The 19,596-nt window shown below is 38.0% G+C and overlaps 1 protein-coding gene across 1 annotated transcript in view; it reads left to right on the top strand.

Annotated features, from left to right (window-relative positions):
• LOC127448217 (protein TANC1-like) overlaps positions 1–14,422 on the top strand; it is a 248,275-nt gene extending 233,853 nt beyond the window's left edge. The window contains exons 22-26 of the mRNA XM_051710591.1: positions 1,737–1,869; positions 2,451–2,542; positions 7,880–8,026; positions 10,474–10,574; positions 10,821–14,422. Coding sequence (XP_051566551.1) covers positions 1,737–1,869; positions 2,451–2,542; positions 7,880–8,026; positions 10,474–10,574; positions 10,821–12,165 — 1,818 coding nt within the window. The 3' untranslated portion in view covers positions 12,166–14,422. The remainder of the gene's footprint in view (positions 1–1,736; positions 1,870–2,450; positions 2,543–7,879; positions 8,027–10,473; positions 10,575–10,820) is intronic.
• Positions 14,423–19,596: the final 5,174 nt, after the last annotated feature.

Raw genomic sequence — 19,596 nt, 5'->3', positions numbered from 1 at the left:
AATTGTTCCAGATTTTTGGCGCATAATGGCTGAAAGTAGTTTCACCAGATCTGTTAAGATTTACATTACAGTGTGATAGAAATTATGCATTGGAAGACCACCTATAGATATTATTATTATTATTTTTTAAGTTGTTTAATTAGTTTTTGTGATGCTGCATGCCAGAATTTTATTTGAAATCAAATTTAAAGTTGTGATGGCAGTATTAAACTTAGTTTAGAGAAATGTCTAGTCAGTTGAGGACAAATGTATTCTACATATCAGGGAGTAAATAGTCGTACTTAGAATTAAAAACTTCAACTACTGAAATACCTGCTGTGTCACTGTTGAATTTCTCTGAAATGTTATTCAGTAAATTACTCTTCCTGTCATTCCAATACAAATTCTAGTTCACCATCCTGTGTGTGGCCAATTCAAATTGACACTCATGAATTGAAATGATGTGAATTCTAAGGCTAGAAACATATTTTACACAATTACGTATATGGAGAAGTGAAGGCTTGGCCAACACATTGCCAAAGTGTGGACTGGTCGAACATGTTTAACGTGTGTTCGAACCTCTGTGCTCAAGGAGGCGATAGAGTTGCAATCAAAATTCTGTGCTTGTAGTCATCGCACAGTGATCCGAGAAGCACGACAGATGGATCAGATACCAGTATGAGTGGTCTGATACATGGATGTGCGGTTGTTACTGAGAAATATCAGACCGCTAGATGGCGCCATTGACCAATCAGACCATTCCAGAGAGCCGTGTAGTAAAATTGCTTGCTAACCTTGTCTGTGTAAAGTTATCCAGTATTTCAACTCCATTTTCATATCGACGTAATGGTGGTAAACCATGTAAATCTCGGAAACTTTTGCACAATATATATGGTACAAAAAGGAGAGCTGACGTGTTTTTGTTTTTTTATCGTTGTCTTCTGTTATCGAACAAGCCATCCGTCCTGTTATCCTGTTAATGATCAGGTGCACGGCGAGAAGGCGTGATGGAATTTGAGCCATACACAGCGGCTTCATGTTTGGAGCGCGACAGCGGCCGGCCAACTAACATGCTCGCTTCAGCGTGGTTATGGGCTGTGGTCCATTCTGACGAGTGATTTCGACCTTATCCTGTCCATGATCCTACACTCAGAGAATAAGCGATGGAATCAACGCTCCATCTGACAGCCCTCCCTCATAAACAGCGTGTTTGGAGCTTGAGTTGCAGAACTACAGCTAAGAAACGCTCGCACCGGTCCGTTTATGGACTGTGGTTTATGGACATGATTTCGATCTCATCATGGTGTTTAGTGTAAAAGTCCGTCTGTTCCACGAGTGCTTTTGAAGTTTGCCCGGAACAGCTGTTACGTCCATGAGTATGAAGTCTCCACTGTAATGTGAGCTCATGCATGAGGCAGCTCTGTGATAGGATGGAAGTGTACCTTCTCATGAATTATAAGTAAAAACGCTCAGAATCTAGTGAGGTACATGTGTACTGTCCTACCAATAATAACTTTGAGTTGACACACATACCTTATTTTTGTGATGTTGCTTCAACTTTAGTTTTTAAACCGGAAGAACGAAATGGCTTAATAAAACGGAAAAATAACCCCATAGTGAGTGCTATCATTGTTTTCTAACTTGTACATATCTGTTAACATCTCAAAAAAATATGTTATGGGGTTTTATGACCTTTTAAGACTTACTTTATCTACAATCTGAAGTAAAGTGAGTGCTGTGACGTGTTGTGTTTGTAGGTGCATTACCTGGTTGAGAAGGGAGCCGTGATTGAACATGTGGATTACAGTGGCATGAGACCTCTGGATCGAGCCATCGGCTGCAGAAACACATCAGTGGTGTTGACCTTACTGAAGAAAGGAGCTAAATTAGGTGAGACTGGCATCTGTCCTAGGACTGGGCAATATAGCTGGAAAAATGGGTCAAAAGTTTTATTCTTTTTTTATTTTTTATTATTTAAACATTGTCTTAACACTCAAGCACAAGTCGTGAGACAAGAATAGTGAAACTAGTTTAATGACATGCTCTTCTGGAAACTTAACGGCCAGATAAAAAGTGCATTACAAATATTGCAATGAGGTTGCATCTGTTGGCTTAAGGAGACCTGGGTTCGAATCTGGCAGTGGTCCATCTTTCCTATAATGCCTCTACTCCCTCTTAATAATACAAAAAAATCATATACAGTGAATATGCTATATTTCGCCCAGTCCTTACCTCCACCTTGATGTGGTGTATTCTTTCTCTTTGTATGCCTCTTTCTGTTCTGTTTTTCACTCTCTTCTCTCTTTTAACTGCTTTCACTAAAACCCTCATAAGGCTACAGAACATCACCTTATGATCGAACAGGTACACTCTTTAGGTAACTTTATTTCACGCCAATCGCATACTTTCACTAAGCTTTGTTTTTAAAGACAAGTTTGACGTAAATGGGACCACCTCTCTCTGTATCCAAGGTAACGCTGCCTGGGCGATGGCGACATCCAAACCGGATATCCTGATTATCCTCCTACAGAAACTCATGGAGGAAGGCAATCTGCTTTATAAAGTACGTACAAAGGTTAAAGTTCGAGATCACATGATATGTCAACATTTGGCGTTATTTTTCAGAATCTCTCTCTGGAGCAGATCTCGCCCTAACCCAGAAAATGACTAGGGATGTGCAAGACAAGTCGACTAAATGTACTGATGCTGCTAGTCGACACTGGAATTACTAGTCATTCAGTGTTTTCCCCCATTAATCTGTTCAACATGTTTACACATTTTCGTTTGGCTTTATACAGTATTTTTACAAAGGATTCTCTTAAATTACTGTTATGTTAATGTTACGTTTTAAATATAATTAATAGTACAATTATTAAAAAGAGGATATCTGCACCACCCCTGGAGTCACAAGTTTGAATCCCAGGGCATGCTAAGTGACTCCAGCCAGGTCTCCTAAGCAACCAAATTGGCCCGGTTGCTAGGGAGAGTAGAGTCACATGGGGTAACCTCCTCGTGGTCGCTATAATATGGTTCTCGCTCTCAGTGGGGCACGTGGTGAGTTGAGCGTGGATGCCGCGGAGAATAGCATGAAGCCTCCACAAGCGCTATGTCTCCGCGGTAACGCGCTCAACAAGCCACGTGATAAGATGCACGGATTGACGGTCTCAGACGTGGAGGCAACTGAGATTCGTCCTCCGCCACCCGGATTGAGGCGAGTCACTATGCCACCACGAGGACTTAGAGCGCATTGGGAATTGGGCATTCCAAATTGGGGAGAAAAACGGGAGTAAAAAAAGGATATCTGTTGCAGATGGACACAAAGTTTCATTTCACCTCAGGTGCTTCTTCCCTCTTTCACTCACGGCGTGCGCAGAAAAATGTCCTCTCGCAAGATGAGGAAGATAAACTATGGAAATCACTTTGGTGGTGGTGCGGGATGCAGATTTTTGAACGTTGGCTTGCAAGTCGCTAAAGATTTTTTCACATTTGAGTCTTCTTTAAATCTGTGTGTGCTTGTAAGTTATTCCAAAAAAAAGTAGATTTATCCTAAAAAATTACTATTTTAGGGTATGACAATTTGTTTTTATTATTATTTTTACTCTGCTGATCAAGAAGGCTACTTTCAACGATTATTATTCTGTGTGCACGTCATGTTTAGAACAATGCATGGGGTTTATTGTACATTTCTTACAGGCCTATCGTATAGCTATTTTTTTTTTTTTTTACATCGTAACTGTTTTTTTGTTAACGTTCTTTACGAATAGCTGTCATATTAGATCATAGGCTAATGCCCGTCATGAAACGCAGTTTTTCATCACATTTTTGTGCACGATTTGTCTTACCTGTTAATTATTTTTAATAATATCCTGACTGTTTTAATATGTTAAGTAAGTTTTACTTTTAGAACAGTCCATTAGGGTTGCTCTATTGGTCCTGCACTACTCGTTCAATAGTTTTCAATAAATATGCCTGTTAAATGTCCACTAACGTTGATTCAGTGAATGTGTTTCATGTTCTATATTTAATGTACAATGATCATAATACAATGCAAGCACATCGCAGATAAATGCACCTTTACAGCAGAATTTAGTGTTGGATTTGGTTATTGGAATAGATTAATTTTATTAAATGGGATGCATAAATTTTATTTTATTTTTTTATTGTTTTCAGAGGATTTCTTACTTTTTAGACTAGTCGACTACAAAATGTACGTTCAAACATTAGTGAAATTAGTTGTTGCGCACATCCATAAAAATGACTACATTCATATGGTCTATTTAATTGTTTTTAAATGGCGAAGTAATTCATTGTTAACATCGCAGTGAGAGGAACATTTTCGTAATATTCGGGATGTACGTTTAAATTTCAGAATTTTTGGTCGGTTACAGTTCGGTTTGGTAAATACGTGGTAAATCGCTATTGGGGGTGCATGATTGGAAACGTATAGTGTAGTCCAGTTTATTTCGGTCATACAACTCAAATGGACATGTAAATAAATAAATAAATGATCATAAGTTTATACAACTGACCAAAAAGGTGTAGGCTGAACCCTTAGATTATTGCACCTACCCTTTTTACATTTATTATTTTGTACAGATCCCTTTAGATTTATACACTGAAAATATGTATTTTTATATACCCAAAAGTCCAGAAACAAAGATTAATATACATACTTGTGTTCATACCTCGGTTTTATATTTGTTAATCATCTTATTTTTAAATATTTAAAAGTGTTTTACACGTTTTCATTTCTTTTTCAAAACTATTCCACAAATTAACTCCTTTAACTGATATACATCTTTGTTTTGCATTTATTCTAATCTTTGTTTTTGTAAACATGCAAATTCCCATTAGTTCATAAAGACTCACTCTAATTTGAAACAACCTCTGGACACAGTCTGAAAGCATCTTGTTTTTTATTTATACATTATTTGTGCAGTTTAAAACTCCATCAAATCTCTAAATTTGAGAACATGTGAGTTTATAAATAAATAGTTTGTTGGTTCATAATAGTCAGCTCTGTTTATAATTCTTATTGCTCTTTTTCTGTAATATAAAAATTGGATTTGTGATTGTTTTGTATGTGTCCCCAAACCTCCACACAATAGGTAATGTATGGAACTATTAAGAAACAGTACAATATATGTAATGAATTTGAATGTATAATGTCTTTTGTTTTGTGCAATATTGCAATGGACTTTGACATTTTTGTCTTTGCATGAGTTTCCAGCATAGTTTGTGGTCAATAACAAACAAAGTTGATTTTCATTAACTGTTTCATTTTAAAGTTTTTAATTCGGTTTTCACTGTATCCAGAAGCTGCTCAAAATCTTAACCAGAACAAAATAAATTTGTATCATCTGCAAACAAAACAAAATGTAGCAACCTGGGCACGTTACAGATATCATTAATGCACAATATAAACAACACTGGACCCAAAACTGAACCTTGTGGTACACCACGTGACCCTCAGCAATTCAGATTTTTCATTGTTTATTTGAACATACTGATATCTATTATCAAGATAGTTGCTAATCCATGAGTATGCTACCCGTCTAATACCATATCTTTCAAGTGTCCTCATTAATAATTTATGATCAATAGTGTCGAATGCCTTTTTTAAAATCTATGAATACAGTAAATTCCTTGTTTCTATTGCTGTGGATATTTCTTCTGTCCATTCCATTACTGCCATTGCGGTGGATCGATTAGCTCTAAAACCATATTGATGGTCACTCAAACGTTTTTTTGTTTTCTATAAGCTGATCGAGGCTGATGTGAAAATTTAAAAGGAATATTCTGAGTTCAATACATGTTAAGCTCAATCGACAGCATTTGTGTCATAATGTTGATTACCACTAACATTAATTTCCACTCGTCCCTCCTCTTGTTTAAAAAAAAAAAAGCACAAATCTGTGTTCGAGTGAGGCACTTACAATGGAAGTCAATGGGGTCAATCTGTAAACGTTAAAATACTCACTGTTTCAAAAGTATAGACATAAGATGTAAACAATATGTGTATAAACATGATTTTACTGTGATAAAATCACTTACTAACCATATCTGTGTAAAGTTATATACAATTTTACAACTATGCTGCCATGACGACGTAACCCCTAAAACGACGATTTAAGCAACTTTACAGCTCAAATAATAGGGGAGAGTGGGGCACAAACTAACACTTTTTGGTTTTCTAAAGTTTGTGTAAATGCACTTGGGGTTCAAAGTAATTTTACACATGTCTGGTACAAATATGTGGACTTGTTTCATGAATACACTGTATACTTTTTTCACCATCTACATGGAAAAAAGGAAAGTGAAATGTGAAACAGCTGAGGGGCACACTGCAACATGACCATTATGACAGCTTAAAATCCCCCTTTAACAACTAGATCTGATCTAATTCAAATAAATTGAAGATAAACTCAAATTTTATGTCAATATATGCCATTTATTAACTTTGTTAGACATATTATAGCTATAATTTTGACACTTGACAGTAAATACACAACAAAGTCACAGCATTGGCTGAAATAATGTATGGATTGATCACACACACACATGCATTAAGGGGAATAATGTAAATTACATATCTAACTGCATGGAATTGCTTATAGTTTGTTCTAATTGTGGCATGTTAATGTTGATGTTCCCCATCAGCGCAACTGGGATTTAAACCTGGCTCATCACTTCTTCTGGCTAGCTAAAAATTAAAAGTCTATGTATAATGCTAGCTAACAGATTGGAGATTAAAATGATACCAAGTTTGCCTTGTTTTAAATAAACACTAAAAACAGAGATGAAAATACGTTCGTGTGAATTTTTTTACTTTTGCTACTTAAATAACTTTTGGAGATATCTTCCAAAGTTGTTTTATTTTTGCCACAATTTTTTCTCTACATACTACACGTCTTACCAGCTTAAACCACGTGTGTTACAACTAGCCCGCATTAGTTTGTGCCCCACTCTCCCCTTCACAAGTTTTAACAGAAGAATTAATGTAAGTGCTTTTATAAAATAATAAGCGCCACATTTCTGCCTTTAAACCCTCAAAAAATTGGCCCCATTGACTTCCATTGTAAGTGTCGCACTGTAACCTCGATTTGAGCTTTTTTTAGGAAAAGGAAGGTTGAAATACTATTTGTGGTAATCAATATTATGCCACAAATGCTGTTGATTGAACTTAACTTGTATTGAACACAGAATGTTTTTTTAACACGGTGATCTGCCAATATTGATCGGATTGCTGTTAGCGAACATGCACAGTGCTGTAAAATGACAGGAAACGGTTTAGTTTTTGTGAAATGTCAACATTTCATTGGTTGACACTCTGTAAGGTTTTGTTCAGTTTAAGTAAAATCACAAATCACTAATGATTAAGCATTTAGGAGAGGATGTTTCAGTGCCATTAATTAGGATAAAGTGTTATTTCTGTATATCTTATATACTGTAGATGTATAGATGATTTCTTAAAATAGGATGTCTCATGTTACATAAAGCAGACTTGTTATAATTTAGTCACCTCTTAGTTTGTTTTGTAATTAATTCTTAATCCGTTTGCAGTTTTTCTTTCTTACTCTTATACGATAGAAAGAATTACTTTAATCGCTCTTGATCATGAGATGAACCGCAGTACAAAAATGTATCCAAACAGTTTGTATTTTTATAATTGTCATTTCACCCCTGCTGAATACATTATTTTTTATTAAGTGCCAAGAAATGTAGGAATAAAATTGGAATGGAAATAAGGGTATATTAAGTGATTATTATCAATGTGAGCTTAGATGATAAGAAAAAATGTGTATGCGTGTGACATTTAAATTATTGAGTTTGATGTCAGTGTGATTGATGAGCTTCTTTTTGCACTCTCTGCTCTCTCGCGGACATTGTCTCTTCTCAGAGGGGAAAGATGAAGGAAGCGGCTCAGCGGTATCAGTATGCATTGAGGAAATTTCCCAGAGAAGGTTTCGGTGATGAGCTAAAGGCCTTTAAGGAGCTGCGAGTCTCTTTGTACCTCAATCTCTCCCGCTGTCGCAGGAAAACCAATGTAAGACACCATTGTCAAGAGAATTATAAATGCCTCAGCCTTAACCTGCACACACTACTTTCCTAGAAACAATGATTTATGTACATTATGCTCTTTTCAACTTTTCCTACACCAACAAGTCTATCACTGAAATTCACAGTTATCAGGGACGAGACACAAATGATACCTGGGGCTTTGCCAATTAGTGCCATATTATAATGCAAGTACATCTAAGTGTAAATAATTTAAAGCATTTAGTACCATTTCCATGTATTAAGGACTATTCAGGTTTTTAAAGACTAGTTGTCATTGCTGAAGAAAATGTACAAACACAATTACCTGTGTTAAACACTTTTACTGACGAACTACAATGTTTGGTAACACTTTACACTAAGGTTCCATTTGTTAACATTACACCCTATCTACACCAGATGCGAGCGGTGGCACGCTGGTGCGACAAAAGGAAATCGCTCCCATTATCGGCGGATGCCGACAGTAAATTCCCATTTTGCGCTACACGTGCTGGCACTACTCCTGCCAACAACACAAATAAACAGTTTAGAATGTTAGTTTCGACACATCCACAGTAGACAGGGTGTTAGTTAACATGAACTTACAATGAACAATTCTATTTTTATTAACTAATGTTAACAAATATTAATAAATATATTTTTCATTGTTTGTTTATAATACCTAATGCATTAACTAATGTTTACAAATGGAACCTTATTGTAAAGTGTTACCAGTGTTTTCTAGAAAAGAGAATAAATACCTGATTTTTTCAGGTATATTATATATATATATATACAGTATATATGAAAATCCCAGGAGATCAGCAGTTACAGAAATACTCAAACCAGCCCGTCTGGCACCAACAATCATCCATGTGATTATCTAATCAGCCAATCGTTTGGCAGCAGTGCAGTGCATAAAATTATGCAGATACGGGTCAGGAGCTTCAGTTAATGTTCACATCAACCATCAGAATGGGGAAAAAATGTGATCTCAGTGATTTGGAGCGTGGTATGATTGTTGGTGCCAGACCGGCTGGTTTGTGTATTTCTGTAACTGCTGATCTCCTGGGATTTTCACACACAACAGTCTCTAGACTTTACTCAGAATTGTGCCAAAAACATACATTAAGCGGCAGTTCTGCAGATGGAAACACCTTGTTGATGAAAGAGATCAACAGTGAATGGCCAGACTGGTTCGAACTGACAAAGTCTACAGTAACTCAGATAACCACTCTGTACAATTGTGGTGAGAAGAATATCATATCAGAATGCTATTTTGAGATGCGGGTTGATGTTGTTTTGGCGGCACAAGGGGGACCTACACAATATTAGGCAGGTGGTTTTAATGTTGTGGCTGATCAGTGTGTGTGTGTATATATATATATATATATATATATATATATTAGTTGTTTGTGTGTTAATGCCCCATAAATAATTGAGTCAAAGTTAATTTACTGTTTTTATCTTTGTACATCTAAAACATTCAGAAATTATATGGGGCTATAGCCCCCATCAGCCCAGGCCTACACACACTCCAGCAGTTAGACTGATGCAGTCCGAATCAGATTGTGCTTTTCACAGCTCTGAATGACAGACACAGCAAAGCAAGAAAGACAAATTACTCAAAGGTCTCAAATTGATTTGAAGCTCTATTAAGAAGGAATAGTCTGGCTTGAAAAGGTCTCATGACACAGTATAGAGCCGATTTTCCTTGATTGATGACACAGTGAAAAACAGAAGAATGTTCTGAAGAGTTCATTCATTAAATCGTCTGTTATTTGGACCAATTTAGTGCTATTCAGCTTTCCTGTGGTGTGAATCCAAATTTGGCACCTCTTGCCGAGTTCATGATTGCATCACTTAACTTGCTTGTTCTAGGTTTATGAACATGTTTGTAGGTTTGCTGTACTGAAAACTGGTTCAAAATTAAAATCCTGTTTAAAAATGTAAAAATACTGAAACTGAATTATTTTGTGATGTACTGCAGTGTCTTCATTCTGCATTCTAACACCAGTTTGGCGAAATGCAATCGGAAAATACCTCATAATTTGAAAGCTGAAGATAAGAATTCTTTTAAGCAATAAGATATCGAATAGCAATATCGTCAAAACCAATATATTGGTCTATCTTTAATTAGAGTCTTCATGACGATAAGCACACATCTTATTTTCTATCTGTTGTGCACTTGAATCAACAGTCAGCGTTTAAGTGTGATTCATTGTTTCGAAAGGCAGCGTTTTTTATTTATTATTGTTCTATTGAAATCTCAAATTATCTTAATTTGACAGCAGGCGTCTTAAGGTAGTGCATGTAATAGTTTTTTGGCTCAAAATTAAGACGATTCTTGGCAAAACTGTTACAATACGTGATATTGCAATCTGAACTAGAATTGTTAAATTCCTTACAATTCCCATCCCTACCTGATGCAAACTTCACGCTTGCTCTCTCTGACAGGACTTTGGCATGGCGGAGGAGTTTGCCACAAAGGCGCTGGAGCTCAAACCCAAATCGTATGAGGCGTACTATGCTAGAGCCAGAGCCAAACGGAGCAGCAGGTGAGTGGATAGTCATCATTAGACACTGGGTCTCATTCACTAATAATTGCATGGATTTTGCATACTTGCCTTGCACAGGATTCTGCCAGATTCATAACAGAATTTGTAATTACCCTCTTTCTAACGTTAATGAATCTGGATCATTCCGAATAATAAGTGCATGCTTGCTCGCAGTTAGTAATTAGCATAAAACACGCTCAAACCTTCTCTACTTTCTTTTTGAATGATATCTTTGTCTCTATACAGACAATTTACTGCAGCATTAGCAGACCTGCACGAGGCGACCAAACTCTGCCCTAACAATCGCGAGATCTGCCGTCTGCTGGCTCGTGTTGAGGAGGAGTGTAAACAGATGCAGCGGACACAGGGCAAACAGCAGGGGGCGCCAAACGCACCGACTGCCAACCACGACTCGGATCACGAACGCGGCGATCGAGAGGACGATGACGTGACAGAACACAGTCTGGGAAGGGATATCGATGAGGAGGAGGAGCTGGGCTCTGAGGCATGGCCTCAGAACATCTACTCACCCAAACGGAGTCTGCCGGATTCTAACGGCCGTTCAGTGTCGCCCCCTCACAGGCAAAGCCTTCGACAACAGAACAGAGAGCCCGTGGCTCAGAAGAGCTTGGTTCTGCAGCCCAGCAAGCAGGCCCAGATTGTCAAAACCAACCAGCACCTTGGATCTGTACAGGTAGGGTGTACACGACAAACAAGTACCAAGTCACAGTATGCGCCCTCCAGTCCGATCCCGAGTCGTCACATATCAAGCGTGCTCAAAGCAGGGCCAGGCATTAACATCAACCCTCTATCGGCCAATTGCGACGATGCAGGACGCGCCTTAATGGCAGCAAGTCAAGAAATCGAGGATTTCCACCTTGCACACTCCTCCTCCAGGACTCAAGAAAGAGTCTCTAGAGAGGCTCCATTTGTATCATCCATGGAGGGAATGGTACTCTCCATGGCCTCAGGAGTTCAAGGCCAGGACTCGAGGACGGGGTCACAGGCAACCAACATGAGGGTTTCGAGCTCCACGAGTAGCCTTGCTTCAAGCAGTAGCTTATCGGACAGTGGGAAAGCGCAAGGTCCAGATGTACGTACCAAAACAGACACGGACAAGCCCAAGCTTAGCCAGGGAGGATCCATGGAATACAAACCCAGACCGTTCATGGGGATTATGGACAAGACGGCTCGATTTCAACAACAGCAGCAGCTGAGTCACCCACCACCAGTGTCTCGTGGTTGGCAAAGTCAATCCACTGAAGGTCTGGTCAGCCATAGCATGTCTTCGGCAGGTGTGAACTGCGAGCTTGCATACGGCAAACCGACCAGCGCTTACTACGAGCAACTTAAAACTCCCTCTCAGGGTTCTGCTTTGGGCAGCCTGCACAATGGGAGTTTACATTTGAAAGAGTTCAACGACAAGTTCTACCAAGCAGCCTCTTATCACAAAGAACCCAAGCCAGTTCATGCCATGACACATTCCTTCACAGACAGTATGCCGAAGCAGCCCGGCTTGACTCGAGAGAACCCCACTATTCCTGTAGCTTTAATGAAACCAAAGAGATCCTTTATAGAGTCTAATGTTTAGGGTGTATTTTTAGGCAACCTCCGTTCCCCCTAAGGTATTTACTTTGAGGATCGTTCAACTGGCATCTCTAATATATACACTTCCAGTCAAAAGTTTGGACAGACCTACTCTTTATTTTAAAATAAAAGTATCAAAACAACGAAATAACACAAATGGAAGGATGTGAATTATGCAGTTACCAAAAATGTAATGGAAATTATCTTATATTTTAGCCTCTTCAAAGTAGAAACCCTTTATGCACAGTTCATCACAAGCCCTTTTGACATTTAATCATGTGCAGGATATGAATTATAGATATCTGTAATTCAATTCTCACTAGTTAAAATGCTAATTTGATATCAGTTATTATATTTGCCCTAGTAAAAATGTTAATTCTTGATATAAAAAATGACATCATTACTCATGGAAATACCCATTCTTGATATCAAAAATGGAATTTCAATCACAGTATCTGTACTTTTACTAGTAGAATTTTACAATTATCTGTCATTCCTTTTCAAAACACAATTACAGATATCTATTATTTGTTTCTTACTAGTTGAAATTCCAGTTTCAGCTACTGTATGCTCTTACTAGTAAAATTATATATTTTTTATATCAGTACATTGTTACTAGTACAAATATCCAATCCGGATAAAAACAATTGAATAACAACTAGTAAAAATGCTAAGTTTTGTTATTTAAATTTATTTCAACATGTTAGATTTGGTATTTCCGATACTAAAAAATGTAAAACTAATTACAAATATCTTAATAGGCTTTCTTACTAGATACTATAACATTATATAATATATAACATTACAGCATTTATTAATCTTGGTTACGGTTAATTTATGAAAATACAAATGTTAATTGTAAGTTCATAATGCTTTGACTAATATTAATGTATATGTTTAATAAAAATAAAAGAAGTATAGGTTGGAATTAACTTTAACCAAGATTTATAAGTGCTGTAAAAGTATTGTTCATTGTTAATTTATATTTACTAATGTTAAATTGTTATTGTGACATCACCGCAAACTAAAGCTCATGAGAACATAAATTCAGCCAAGTGTGTCCAGACTTTTTACTGGTATTATATACAATATGTACAGAACATTAAATATTTTAATTTTACCCAATATTTTACTCAAAATTAATTATTTTTGATAGGATATTTATACTCAAGTTCAAACTTCCGTTAATTGGTCAAACAGGTGCAATAATCGGCCAAATGCCGATAATCTCAAAATAACCAAGTATCAGTCAACTAATCGGCCTGGCATTATTTTACACATTTACTCAAAATATTTTCAACAAGTTATTATTTGGCAGGAAATGTATACTCTGAAATTAAGACTGATGTTAAGCAGGTGGAAGATTGGTTGATGCCGATCATTTTAAAATAAAGTATTCGGCCGATTAATTGGCCTGGTCTATCACTACTCCTAAATGACCATGTTTTCTTTAAGCATTGAACATGGACAATTATTTAGGGTGGATATATTTTTTTAAACCCTTCAACCGGGCTGCTCGCTCACTGTGTGTCAAAGAGAGAAAGTGCACTGAATCACTGGAGGAACACGGCAAGGCCACGACACGCCACTAATGACTGATAATTGAAACTATAGAAGGACTAGTGATCCGCACAAGGGGTTAATGTTGACCGGCATTCCTCTGCTATGAGAAAAATCAGACCCTCTTACAATGTAAATATTGTGTGTATTTCCCATCTTTTATGTGAAAACCATGCATATCTACAAACAATTAAGGTTACTAACAAAAAAAATGTACCTGGTTTGTATGTTTGTACATTATATTTGAATTTGCCCAACAATGTTAAAAAGTCTGTCCCTGTTCCTGCTTGTTATTTCTGTCTAGATTAATTTATTTACAGCGCCTCTTGCTTGGTATCTGTAAAAGCAAGCAATATATTTTATATAGTTATTTTTGCACAGCTACTTTTAAAAGAAGTATGAAAATGGAAATATGTTTCACGATGCCAATACGAAACTATGGAGGCTATCTGGGTGTGTGCGCATGCTACCGTTTATAAGAATTGGAGAAAATATATAAAGTTTTAAAATATACAGGTGATAATAGGAATGAGATTGGCAGCAGTTATATTTTTAATGTGGATAAAAAAATATTTTTTCTGCAAATGTTGCCTTTTGAGTTGTGTGAACTGTACAATCTGTTACCACATCCTGTATCAAAAATGAATTTCTGCCATGATCCATCTAAGGGAAATAAAAATCCCACTGGAACCAAAAAAAAAGTTATTTGTTTTCTTTAATTCAAGGTTTTGCAGTAGTGGACAGAATTTGTCATCAGTGTGCATTTAGTATAATGTGTTTTTCCTCAGGTAGAAGCAGATGTTTGTACTTTTATCCCCTTTTTAAAGACAAAATTAGAATAGAACCTAATGCATATATTAAGTGTCTTTTACTGACTGATACAGTTTTACATCTCTGCTTTATATTGGTATGGTACAACAGGGATGGTTCTAGGGTCAGTGGATATTCAGGGGCTTGGCTCAAACATCTGTGGAGATTCATACGGGGCCTTCATTATAAATACACCATTTAAATTTTACAACTGTGAGGTGTCATTCATGTAGTAAATCTTTATATATTATTGAAACTAAAATTAAAAGTTCCCACTAACTTTGATCTCAGCCTCAGATACTCTCAAAAGCGCGCAACTTCTGATCTTTAACACAATGTACTTCAAAAGGTGATTTAACCTTGTGCGACCCGGCGTCCACATGCATGGACATTGTATTTTTGCTTCACTATACCCAATGCATAATTTAAATACATTTAAACTGACTGAACATTGTTCACAACACTCCAGACTATCATTTAAAGGGTTAACTTCTGGCGCACCGAGTCACGTGACAAAATAGCATGGCGGCAATTTCCGTGAATCGCTTCTACGGACGCAGTGCCAACAAAAGTGCCTTTAGTAAGAAACCCTTAGTTTAATTTAACAGTTCTAAGTTTTTTAATTGAAAACTGTTTGGTTGTAAAGAGGACTGTCTCTAGTTTCGTTTGGTATGCCGCTTTAAAAAATTCATTCATTTTTCGTGCATCAGCACGCTGATAAACATGATGTCCACATATGTGGAAAATGGGACATTATTCCCTCCAGAGTTGAAAAAACATGTTAGTCATTTTAAATAACTTTCAACATTAACACACCTGTGGGTCATTTTGCTTCATTTTAATATAAAATTTGTTATATTTTATTTTGTTATCACTGTAAATTACGGTTCTATTCATTAATGTTAGTAAATGTATTCCTATATATTTACTGTGTATTTTCACATTGAGAATAAATGTATTCATGCAAAAGCTGAAAAATGTTGCTTTCAGAGGCTTTATATGGAGTTAGGATGAAAATAAGGTGCATTTCTAACTGTTCTGAGACCAGTGCAGACAGACAGCACACTGGAGGTTAAGTCATACACTAAATAGGGAGCAAGGGAGCATCCTATAGCTCTCTATGCAGTTAAGTGCATTCACTCCTAAAATCTGATCAAAAGTTCAGTTTCAGGCTGCAGATGATGTTTGGATCACTCAACATGTTTGACAGACATGTGACGATAATCAGTACATAGATTCAGAATTTATAATGTATCATTTTATTTTAACATGGTTGGCTGTGATTGGATGATGCTGGCCATTACTTTGAATCAGAATTATTTATTCAGCTTTATAGAAATCAGCCGTAATGTCTGTAACATCTCAAAAACATGAACACTCCTGGACACAAACTATATGATGAAAAAAAATCTAACTTAATATTATTTAAAATTTCACAACTTAGTCCCGCTGTCCACATATGTGGACATCAATATTTAGGAAAACTATTTGCTCTAGAAAAAGTTGTTTGTTTGTTTGTTTTTTGCTTGTTTATTAGGCTAGTGACTAGTTAGAAATCAAAAAGGTAAATGGAAAATGCACATGGCAGTCACGCTCAGGTCTCAGGAGGTTAAAAACCACTATCGTGTCCCTTTCAGCTTCCGTAGATCAACAGCCTATTTAGTTTAAAGGTTTTCTAGCCTATTACTGATTTGTTGAGTGCTTTTAGTTAGTTTATTAGATAGCAGGCTAAAATAGGTGCTCATAGTAAAAAATTGTTGCTAGATTTGCCAAAGTGTGCAAGGATCTTGGCATTGTGTCTTAAGAGTTTTGCACACACACACAAAAAAATACTAATGTCTTATTATTTTAATATGTTCCTTGAGGTTCACTTATATTATTCTGTTGGGGGTCAGCATGTTTGTTTGTAAAGGCAGGTTTGTCATCGGGCTCGAGCGATTGGGAGTGTTGATCCAGCTCTCGATCGCCTCTCTCTCGTATGAATAACATGCAACGGTTAAACAACCCCTTTAAGTTGAACCTTTTGCATTGCTGTCGTAACGTTCAGCAAGTTACTTTGCAATTTGCAATGAAATTGTTATCTCACGCAGTCAGACTTTTGACTACTGCCATAACGTTTTTTTCACTTTGCATCTTATTGTAGTCATGAACAGCCCATTTACAAAGAGACCATCTGACTGACATGTAAAGCAACCAACCAGTTGTTACTTTTGTTTTTTTTGTGCGGTTTAGGGACGTGTTTATTTCAGGAGTTGATAGCGCATTAATTGTTCACATGCAACTGAAATAATTGCACAGCTGACCTGCAGCCATGACGGGGTCCTTCATCATCTCTATGGTGATGGGACAGAGGAATGCATCTGGAACATCTAAGCCAAACAAAGCAGATCTCAGCTCCTCAATCTTCCTCATGACTTTACCACGAAAACCCACCGATTCTACAGGAGGGATACAAAAGATCAGTAATCAAATTAGATTTGTGTTTCCTCAAGGAAATATCCGATACTGTTAATGTTTTACTTAAGTTTAGATTTTGGACCTCTAAAATCTCATTTTCGCTTATGCACAATTTGAAAATGCACATACATTTGTGAAGCTAATCAGTACAGGGGCGGGGCCAGAAGGGTGGCATGTGGGTGGCAGCTACCACCCTAAAAATGAGCTTTGCCGGGGCCTGGGTAGCTCAGCGAGTATTGACGCTGACTATCACCCCTGGAGTCACGAGTTCGAATCCAGGGCGTGCTGAGTGACTCCAGCTGGGTCTCCTAAGCAACCAAATTGGCCCGGTTGCTAGGGAGGGTAGAGTCACATGGGGTAACCTCCTCTTGGTCGCGATTAGTGGTTCTCGCTCTCAATGGGACGTTTGGTAATTTGTGTGTGGATCGCGGAGAATAGCATGAGTCTCCACATGCTGTGAGTCTCCGCGGGGTCATGCACAGCGAGCCACGTGATAAGATGCACAGATTGACGGTCTCTGAAGCGGAGGCAACTGAGACTTGTCCTCCGCCACCCGGATTGAGGTGAGTAACCGCACCACCATGAGGACCTACTTGAGTAGTGGGATTTGGGCATTCCAAATTGGGAGAAAAGGGGATAAAATTATAAAAAAAATAAAAATAAATTAGCTTTGCCACCCCAACTCAGACCCCGTTCGCGTCCTGGAGACGGTGCACAATGGCTTAACCCGTCCGTCTTGCGCATGATCCATAACAACGTTCCGCCCGTGTCTGGCAGGACACAGCGTTCCGCCTCAGTCCACTGAACGAAACAAATCAGTCATGAGAATCTACTGACCAACTGAACCAGAGTGGGCATGTTGTTCATTCAGTATGTGAACATAATGCTAAAACACAACCAAAGTAGATATGTAGACATTCTAATTAAAAAAAAATTATGACTTGTTTAGATCGTAAAAGTGTTTTTAAATCAATGATTCACTGACGACGGCGTTGACACAATGGCGCTCATTTGTCGTCACCTCCTGGCGTCACTAAACAAATCTTTTAGCTAAACAGATATATATATATATATATATATATATATATATATATATATATATATATATATATATATATATATATATATGAGACACAGAGATAGTCCAAAACAATGTCCACACCACAATACAAGAAAACCCCAGTCAGTAGTTATATTGAAATAAGCAGCCACATCACCCTGTAGCTCAAGACTGGTTGCCTACTGAAGCCAAGCAGGGCTGAGCCTGGTCAGTACCTGGATGGGACACCTCCTGGGGAAACTAAGGTTGCTGCTGGAAGAGGTATTAGGGAGGCTAGCAGGGGGTGTTCACCTTGCGGACTGTGTAGGCCCTAATGCCCCAGTATAGTGATGGGGACACTATACTGTAAAAAGGCACCGTCCTTCGGATGAGACGTTAAACCGAGGTCCTGACTCTCTGTGGTCATTAAAAATCCCAGGATATTTCTCGAAAAGAGTAGGGGTGTAACCACGGTGTCCTGGCCAAATTCCCCCACTGGCCCTTATCAATCATGGCCTCCTAATAATCCTCATCCATTAATTGGCTGTATCACTCTACTCTCTCCTCTCCATCAATAGCTGGTGTGTGGTGAGCGTACTGGCACACTATGGCTGCAGTCGCATCATCCAGGTGGATGCTGCACACTGGAAGTTGTTGAGGAGAGTCCCCTGTTCACTGTGTAAAGCGCTTTGAGTGTAGTGTCAGAAAAGCTCTGCATAAATGTAACGTTCATTAATTCATTCATAAACCAAGTTTCATAATAAAACATCGCAATTCACCAAAACGCCATACAAACAAAATAGTTCAGCCTACAACAATTGCGAAAAATTAATAAATTGGTATATTGGTATATAGCTCATTTGCATTTATGTAACATATAAGCCTATAAACTTAGTAAACATGCATCGCCACCTGCCGCTCTATCAATGACAATGCCAATAACTGTGTCTTGTTAAGGCCCAGGTATACTTCAGTTTGTGCGTTCCGTTCCGTCTTGCGCACAGTTGTGTGCGCACAGCTTTGAAAGTATACCTCACGCAGATGAGCGCAAATGGATGCGTTCGACACATGCACAGTACAACTGCTTTGTTATACGCTACCAGATGTTAGAGCAGCACCGAGTCGTTTCATTTACAGGATAAAGAAGAAAAACGGAGGATCCGCCATTAGAGGAAGCAAGAACAGCAACAACAAAACGATGGAGAAGGATATGTTCTTCGACTACTGCTTGACAGTACAGCCCAACTGTGCGTATTGCCACCTAGTGGACTCTTCTATCTTAACAGTCAACCTTGCGCATGTGCGTTGGTCCGCACGGACAGAAAAATCTGGCTGCACGCGGACACTGCGTGGACCTCCGCAGACACTCCTGATGACGAAAATTACATCACACGGACTGTGCGCAGACCATCGTGGACAGGCGATATATACTTTGGGCTTTAGGCCCATTCCTTCCTTCTACCGCCTGATTCTCCACTCTGATTCGTTGAAACTTATGTTGGTCGAAGTTGATGAGAACTCTTTTAACCACTTTCTTATATACATATTGCTAATACTTACAATCACAGC

This window comes from Myxocyprinus asiaticus, chromosome 11 (assembly GCF_019703515.2).
Source record: "Myxocyprinus asiaticus isolate MX2 ecotype Aquarium Trade chromosome 11, UBuf_Myxa_2, whole genome shotgun sequence".
NCBI lineage: Eukaryota > Metazoa > Chordata > Actinopteri > Cypriniformes > Catostomidae > Myxocyprinus > Myxocyprinus asiaticus.
The sequence above is the reverse complement of the archived record's forward strand: the minus strand, read 5'-3'. Positions and strand labels throughout refer to the sequence as shown.